The 8,713-nt window shown below is 56.2% G+C and overlaps 1 protein-coding gene across 1 annotated transcript; it reads left to right on the top strand.

The window, feature by feature from the left end:
* Positions 1 to 1,461: 1,461 nt before the first annotated feature.
* Positions 1,462 to 8,713, top strand: PDXP (pyridoxal phosphatase). The gene is made up of 2 exons (XM_058568401.1): positions 1,462 to 2,045; positions 7,368 to 8,713. The coding sequence occupies exons 1-2, from the start codon at positions 1,472 to 1,474 to the stop codon at positions 7,682 to 7,684; spliced, it is 891 nt and encodes a 296-aa protein (XP_058424384.1). The 5' UTR covers positions 1,462 to 1,471; the 3' UTR covers positions 7,685 to 8,713.

Raw genomic sequence — 8,713 nt, 5'->3', positions numbered from 1 at the left:
GCAGCGTCCCATCTATAAGGTAGAGGAAGATGAGCACAGATGTTAGCTCAGGGACAATCTCCCTCAGCAAAAAGAGGAGGATTGGCAACAGATGTTAGCTCAGGGCCAATCTTCCTCACCAAAACCCAAACAAAACAAAACAAAACACCAAAGAAACCAAAAACTACCAGGCCCCACCCAGAAAATTAAATCAGAATCTCTGAGGTCCTGCCATGGATTGGTTGTTTTGTTTCAGTTTGGTTTTGGTGAGGAAGATTGGCCCTGAGCTAACATCTGTTGCCAATCTTCCTCTTTTTCTTTTTTCTCCCCAAAGCCCCAATAGATAGTTGTCTGTCATAGATGCACATCCTTCTAGTTGCTCTCTGTGGGACGCCGCCTCAGCATGGCTTGATGAGCGGTGAGGAGGTTCGCACCCAGGATCCGAACCTGCGAACCCCAGACCAGTGAAGCGGAGTGCACAAACTTATCCACTGTGCCACCAGGCTGGACCCTGGACTGATATTTTTAAAAAGCACTTGTCAAGTCATCGAACTGTGAGTTTAAGATCTATGCCTCTTATATCTCAAATGTAAATTACATGTATGTAAATTACATCTCAAAAAATCACTTCCCGGGCCAGCCCCAACAGCTTAGTCGTTAAGTTCAGTCGTTAAGTTCCGTGCGCTCTGCTTCCGCAGCCAGGGTTCGTTTCTTGGGCACAGATATATATACCACACGTCTCTCAGTGGCCATGCTGTGGCAGCAGCTCACATACAAAAAGAGGAAGATTGGCAACAGATGTTAGCTCAGGGCGAATCTTCCTCAGCAAAAACAGAAAAAATAAAAATCAGTTCCCCAGGGGACTCTACAGCACAGCCAGCGTGGAGAACCACTGGTCCACGCCAAGGGCTCCAGAGTCCAAGAAGACACCATGCACCTCTCTCCCCATCACACCCACACGCTGCTCAGGACTTGCTCAGAACTGGAGCGTCCACTGTTCAAAGGGCAATGAGACTCAACCCAAACACGACATTTCCTTTGGCATCTGTTTTCCTCCTAGCAACCAGCTCTCCTAAGCTTCTGATTGGCTGAGGACCGGGAGTCGGCTATTCGTTCCACATTTTCTACTCGTAACTCATTATTGGTCAAAAAAAGCGTCAGTCTCCCAGAGAGGCTTGGGGGTGGAAACTCGGCGGAGACTGGCTCAACAGAGCTAGGGGGCGGGGCGAAGGACCAAGCCAGGCCTTCATTGGTCCCCTTGCCTCGGTTTCGGCCACGATTCCGCCCTTTTCTCCAAGCTCCGTTAGCTCCCGGCCCCGCTCCTCTCCGAGACTCGCCCCCATTGGCCGCAGGCCAGGCCGCGACCCCGCCCCCCGGCGCTTCCGGCGCGCTGACTGGCAGGTGCGGGGGCCGCGCCGAGGGCGTGGAGCGCGCCGTGCCCGCGGAGGCAGAGCGGCGCGGCGTGCGTGCGTGCGGGCAGCCAGCCGGCTGCATGGCGCGCTGCGAGCTGCTGCGCGGCGCGGGTCTGCGCGACGTGCTGGGCCGGGCTCAGGGGGTCCTGTTCGACTGCGACGGGGTGCTGTGGAACGGCGAGCGCGCCGTGCCGGGCGCCCCGGAGCTGGTGCAGCGGCTGGCGCGGGCCGGCAAAGCGGCGCTGTTCGTGAGCAACAACAGCCGGCGCGCGCGGCCCGAGCTCGCCCTCCGCTTCGCGCGCCTCGGCTTCGGGGGGCTGCGCGCCGAGCAGCTCTTCAGCTCCGCGGTGTGCGCCGCGCGCCTGCTGCGCCAGCGCCTGTTCGGGCCGCCCGACGCGCCGGGCTCCGTGTTCGTGCTGGGCGGCGAGGGGCTGCGCGCCGAGCTGCGCGCCGCGGGGCTGCGCCTGGCCGGGGACCCCGGCGAGGACCCGGGCGCGGCCCCGCGCGTGCGCGCCGTGCTCGTGGGCTACGACGAGCACTTCTCCTTCGCCAAGCTGAGCGAGGCGTGCGCGCACCTGCGCGACCCCGACTGCCTGCTCGTGGCCACCGACCGCGACCCGTGGCACCCGCTCAGCGACGGCAGCCGGACCCCCGGTGAGCACGGGGCTGGCGGGGACGCGAGGTGGGGGGCGACCTGCGCTTTCACCTCCGCGCTTGGGGGTGAGGAGCGGGGAAGGGGCGTCTCCAGGTGACAGGTGGGGAACAGGAGGGATGCGAGGGCGGCCCCCACCCAGCAAGAACCCACGTGTCCACGTCTGGTAATTCTTACAGCCGCCACCCTGGGAGGAGCAGCAGTGGGGTCCCCGTTGGACACATGAGGAAACTGAAGCCCGTTGTGGCTCAGGGGGTTGCAGGTCCCCGACTCCCGGCCCTGGCCTTCCTGAGCCAGCCTCAAAGACTCCTGTCATTTTGTCCCACCCACCGTCGGGGTGAGGTTGGAGAGGTGGGGACAAAGCCTGGAAGGATTGTTCTGTGGGAGGTTGGAGCACCATTCCCAGGGGCAGGTTGGAGGCAGGTGTGTGGGGAGCACAGGAGGTGGATGGAGTTTGACCGAGTTGGAGTTCCAGCACCAGGCTCTGTTATTTTGCCGAGTTACATAATCTCCGAGCTTCTCTGTCCTGGGGGTAAAATGGGAATGCTAACCGTGCCAGTTTCATCTGAGGGGAGAGTGATCAGGGTGAGTGCCTGGCACTGGTAGGTGCTCAGGTGATGGAAGTTGTATCCCGAGCCCTCTCATGTTACAGAGCTTTATGAAGCATCTTGGTATCTGTTCTTTTTTTTTTTTTTTTGGTGAGGAAGATCGGCCCTGAGCTAATATCCCTTGCCAGTCTTTCTCTTTTTGCTGAGGAAGATTAGCCTTGAGCTGACATCTGTGCCCATCTTCCCCTATTTTGTAGATGGGTTGCTGTCGCAGCATGGTTTGATGAGCAGTGCATAGTTCCGTGCCCCATAGATCCGAACCTGCAAACCCTGGGCCGTGGAAGCGGAGTGTGTGGACTTAACCACTATGCCACTGGGCCAGCTTCTGATATCTGTTCTTATTTAGTTTCCACATTACTCTGGAGATGGGAGTTATTGTCCCATTTCTCAGTTAAAGAAACAGAGGCTGCGGGCTGGCCTGGTGGCATAGTAGTTAAGTTCGCGCGCTCTGCTTCGGCTCAGGGTTCGCGGGTTTGGATCCTGGGCGTGGACCTACACGTGGCTTATCAAGCCGTGCTGTGATGGCATCCCATATAAAGCAGAGGAAGATGGGCACGGATGTTAGCCCAGGGCCAATCTTCCTCAGCAAAAAGAGGAGGATTGGCGGGGCCGGCCCAGTGGCGCAAGCGGTTAAGTGCGCGTGGGTTAAGTGCGCGCGCTCCGCTGCGGCGGCCCGGGGTTCGCTGGTTCGGATCCCGGGCGCGCACCAACGCACTGCTTGGTAAGCCATGCTGTGGCGGCGTCCCATATAAAGTGGAGGAAGATGGGCACCGATGTTAGCCCAGGGCCGTCTTCCTCAGCAAAAAAAAGAGGAGGATTGGCGGATGTTAGCTCAGGGCTGATCTCCTCACAAAAAAAAAAAAAAAAAGAGGAGGATTGGCAACAGATGTTAGCTCAGGGCCAATCTTCCTTACCAAAAAAAAAAAAAGAAGAAGAAGAAAAGAAAAGAAACTGAGGCTAAGAGAGGGGATGTGAGCTGCTCAAGAGCACAGGGACCTGAACTTGGCACTTGTGCTCACCCCCTGCCTCCCCACCCTCCACGGAGAGCTCTTCGGTGCTGTTATCTTGGGTATTCAGACCTGCAGAGGAGGCAGGAGCAGGCGGAGGCTCCTACATCTTGGAGGGTTCAAGTCAGACAAGAGCAGATGGCAGCAGAGGTTGAGAGTAGTGTGTGGATGAGTCAGTACCCCAGCCAGTAGGCTGAGGGCCGGGACGAATCTCCATCACTCCCTCTCTGCTGACCACTGACCCAGACGGTCATTGATACCACATCCTGGGGGGCAGGGTGGTATTGAACAAAGAGTAGACACAGTATTATGATGGAGTGGCAAGGAGGGCCTAGAGCTGAGGGGATCTGGGAAGGCTTCCTGGAGGAGGCATCGTGCAGGACAGGGTTCTAGGGGATAAAACATGGAACAGGGCTTGGGCCATGGTAGGACCACTTCCAGGCTGGGAATCTATAGTTCTAGGCCTGTCGTAGCTTGGCTGCAGACCTACTTGCTGTGTGACCCCCTCAGTCTCAGTTTTCCCTTAAATCCAAGGGGAGGGCTCTGGCCAGGGCTCCCAGCCACAGCAGCTCGGCCTGCCCTGGGCCATGCTATGAAAAGTAAGTTTCTTCCTGGAGGCCTCAGAGCTCAGGGTAAGGCTGTGGGTTAAGAAGCCCCCGAGGGCTCAGGAAGGGTGGTGTGGAGGAGCAGAGGAGAGCCCAGGCCCTGCCATGCCTTCCCCTTAGGTCTCCAGCACCCACCTGGCTGTGCCCGCCTGCTCTGCTGGTTGTTCCCACAGCCTAGAGGGGGAGACAGAGGCTTAAAAACAGCACTGCTGTCCTATTTGTGCCCGACTGAATGGTGCAGCTTTGAAAGTGATATAAAAATATTAATAAAGGCCCCCGTTATGCATAAAATCTGAAACGATGCAACTCTCTTGTCCCAGTTTCCCCTCCCCTGCCCCATGGGTCTCCTAAATGGCGTGTTTACCTTGTTAGACCACATGGCAGCCACTTGAGCTGGCAAATAGAAATGCTGCTGTCTTAGGAGCACGTCATCAGCAAAACATGTGACAGCTTGGATGACAGGATGTTGAGAAAAGTGGATGACAGTGGTCTGAGGACAAAGTTCCCTTCGTAGATTCCCCTGCCAGGATGCTCACTCCCCCGGGGCCGGATCTTCGTTGCATTCGCGGCTCCGTCCCCACTGCCTGGCTGGTGCCTGGCCTGTAGCTGGGCCTCAGTATATACTGAGTGAACGAAGCAGGACGTCGGGGCCAAGAGTGGTCAGCTCTGTCCTGGTGGGAAAGGAAGTTGCTAACAGAGCTGAGACCGTTCTTGAGCTGAGAACAACACCTTGGGGTGACTCAGTTGAGTCCTTCCCATCCTGGAAGGAATTTCTAACCTACGGGCAAATGGCTTTTCTTTCCTCCCCAGTTCTCAAGAAAACAAGCTGGCAAGCCCTAGGTCAGACGCCAGGGAGAACCCCCAGCGTGTGGCTCCGGGCCAGCTCTGCCCTCATCTTGTGACACTGGGGGAGTTCCTTCTCATTTGGGCGCCGCAGGGCTGAGGATTCTTGGTGTTTTTGCCCGCATTAACCTTCTGTGCCTTTGGTCATTACTGTGAGAAGGGAGACAGGAGGCCCAGAGCATTTGGGGTCAGCCCAGTCATGTACTGATGAAGGTTTCATAACTGGGGGAGCCCTGATTCACACCATTCGCCAGATTCTGTGGTGTGAATACTCCCACTATGGCCCATTTCAAGCTTCCAATGTTTACTCCCTGTCCATGCAGTTGGGAAGATATGTACACTCCACTGTATGGTGTTTCCATCGTGGCAGATGTCAGTAACCTCAAGAGCATAGACAATGGTACAATAATTATGAACTGATGAGTTCTGAGAATTTCTTAACTTTGTTCTAACATAATTCATGCGATTGTAAGTTCATATAAGTTGACTTTTTTTTTTTTTTAATAATTTTATTTATTTTTTTTCCCCCAAAGCCCCAGTAGATAGTTGTATGTCATAGCTGCACATCCTTCTAGTTGCTGTATGTGGGACACGGCCTCAGCGTGGCCGGAGAAGTGGTGCGTCGGTGCGCACCCGGGATCCGAACCCGGGCCGCCAGCAGCGGAGCACACACACTTAACCGCTAAGCCATGGGGCCGGCCCCATATAAGTTGACTTTTAATAGTGACTTTGTTTAAGGACCAGCCCACAAAATCCCTGAAAATGACACATTCAGCACTCCTGACCCAGTACAAGCTGGCTCAGCACACGACTGGGTCAGACCCACCTGAACGCAGATCCTTCATCTGCCACCTACTAAGCTGTGCAACCCTTATCTGTAAAATGGGGTCCTTGAGCACCCAGCACAGCCCAGGCGCTTTAGACGTGCTTAGTAAGTTGTGATTAGGGGCCAGCCCAGTGGTGTAGTGGTTAAGTTCGTGTGTTCCGCTTCAGCACCCCGGTTCGCAAGTTCGAATCCTGGGTGCAGACCTACACACTGCTCATCAAGCCATGCTGTGGCAGCGTCCCACATACAAAATAGAGGAAGATGGACACAGATATTAGCTCAGAGCCAATCTTCCTCAGCAAAAAAAAAAATTGTGATTATTATCATCATCATTTGTTCAGGGACATTAGTGTGCAGGCAGAACATTCTGGCACCAAGATGTGCCTGTGGGCCGGGCACAGTGGCCTCATTGTGTGGGGCAGGATGGCACTGGGCTGGGAGTCACAGCTCTCCTTCTCTAAACAGCCCTCCTATTGTTAAACACTTGGGCGCCTTCCACAATTTTGCTTATTATAGTTACTGTGGCCATGGACATCTTCAAGCACGTAGCTTTTTGTCTCCAGTTTGAATTCTCTTCTTGTGATCCTCTTCCCGGCAGAGGTGGACTGGGTCAGAGGTGCGAACGTTTCTGTGACCTGCTGTGTTCCCAGTGGGTGGTGCCAGTTTCCGGCACCAGGAGCGCACGTTCTTGTAGCAGTAACCACAACTGCTGTTTGCTAAGTGCTTTTCCGTTTCCAAAGCACGGGCCCCTCTGATGCCCACAGCGCCTCCTTGAAGGTAGGCATTACTTGGATCCTCCTTTTCCAAGGAGTCCAAGGAAACTCAGAGAGGTTGAGTGGCTTGCCTGAAGGCACACAGCTGCCAGGGTGAAATAGTGAACTTTAGGCAGGACTGAGTGAGCCAGGCTCAGTTACATGCAGTGGCTCATTCAGGCCTTACAATACACCCATGAGATCAGTGCCATATTAGAGATGGGAAAACTGAGGCCCAGAGGGGTTCAATAGCCTGCCCAGGAAAGGTGGAGATGGAGTCTGAATGCAGGCGTCCAGTTACAGAGTCTGTATTCTTTTTTTTCTTTTTTTTTTGTTGAGGAAGATTTGCCTTGAGCTAACATCTTTGCCAGTCTTCCTCTAGTTTGTACGTGGGTTGCCGCCATAGCATGGCCGCTGACAAGTCATGTAGGTCCGCACCTAGAAACCGAACCCAGGCCGCCCAAGCAGAGCACACGAAACTTAACCACTAGGCCACTGGGCCGGCCCCCAGAGTCTGTATTCTTAACCACCACACTAAGACTTGGAAGCAGGCCTTTTGGCTCATTTCAGCGTCTCATTTTAGCCCCCTGCTAAGTTCCCTCCCTGAGAATTCCAGTTTCAGGGCCTGGACGCCTTCCTGGCCGCCCACCCCCCGTACTGACCGAGTCTCCATCTCCCTGCAGGCACCGGGAGCCTGGCTGCCGCAGTGGAAACAGCCTCGGGCCGCCAGGCCCTGGTGGTGGGCAAGCCCAGCCCCTACATGTTCGAGTGCATCACAGAGCACTTCAGCGTGGACCCCGCCCGCATGCTCATGGTGGGCGACCGCCTGGAGACTGACATCCTCTTCGGCCACCGCTGCGGCATGACCACCGTGCTCACGCTTACGGGCGTCTCCCGCCTGGAGGAGGCCGAGGCCTACCTGGCGGCCGGCCAGCAGGACCTCGTGCCCCATTACTATGTGGAGAGCGTTGCGGACTTGATGGAGGGGTTGGAGGACTGAGCCCACCCAGCCTGCAACCGGGGCCCCACCCCTCCCCCTCCCTGATCCCACAGATGGAGGCGATGGGCCGAGGGCCGCATTAAGCGCCACCAGCTCCCTGGCCCTACTTTCTGCACCCTGGTGGGGCTGGGACCCAGGGAGGTTTTAGGGCCCTTGCACCCCTTCCTAGTGGTGGCTGGGTGCTCTTTACTGTCCCAGAAGCTGCCCCCCTCCCCCACCGGTTCACCCTGGCCTGACCCAGCCAGGTGGCCCTATTTCCTGCCCTGTGACCTCCCCTCCCTGAAATCTGGGCCCTGATGCCCGCTGAAGATTCCCCCAACCCTGAGCACTTAACCCCCTACCCTGCCCTGGGACTGCAGACCTCCACCTGCCCCTCCGTCCTGGCCTTGGGGTCAGAGACCAATCAGAGGTCTAGGCTCCCATGAACCTTTGTTGTCTTGAGCCGTGAATGGACCAGTCAGAAGGCAAGTGACAGCCGCACTGATGGGTCCTAAGTGGACCAATTGGGAGCCTAAGTAACAGTGATCCTCTGATGTCCTGGAGCCTGAGTGGACCAATCAGGACACCAGGTAATAATGACCCATTGGTCACTTAGATCCTGAATAGAACAATCCAGAAGTCAGAGAGACAGCAGCCTCTTGACAATCTGGGTCTGACTGAACCAGCCAGGGGTCCAGATTTCTGTTGAGAAATAAGGGTCCAAGTGCTGAAAACACCCCTCCTCCACAGATCACGATCCAGGGGGCCCCTCAGTGGCTCTGGGGGCTTCTGTAGCCAAGAGCCCTGCCCTTCCCTGATCGTGGTACTAGTCCAGTGCTGATGGCAGCCACAGCTCGGGAGGGGGGGCTTTTGTGTCCCTCCATGTGTTGCCAGTGTTTGCTGTGCCACCTCTGCCCCGTGCCCACCCCCAGCTATTTATTTATTTATTATGGTGTGCCAGTGATGGTGGGGGTGGGGGCTGGGCCTCCCCCACTGCCTCCACCCCTGTTGTAACCAGTCCTCCTGGACTTAATAAAGTGTGAGTGGGAA

Source organism: Diceros bicornis, chromosome 25, assembly GCF_020826845.1.
Source record: "Diceros bicornis minor isolate mBicDic1 chromosome 25, mDicBic1.mat.cur, whole genome shotgun sequence".
Taxonomy (NCBI): Eukaryota; Metazoa; Chordata; class Mammalia; order Perissodactyla; family Rhinocerotidae; genus Diceros; species Diceros bicornis.
This window is presented reverse-complemented; position numbering and strand designations above follow the sequence as displayed.

What these genes read in the sequence shown, in the direction of transcription:
- PDXP (XM_058568401.1), top strand. Translation starts at nt 1,472, where the DNA reads ATGGCGCGCTGCGAGCTGCTGCGCGGCGCGGGTCTGCGCGACGTGCTG. An exon ending in CGACGGCAGCCGGACCCCCG is followed by an intron (nt 2,046 to 7,367) that starts GTGAGCACGGGG and finishes ATCTCCCTGCAG; the next exon opens with GCACCGGGAGCCTGGCTGCC.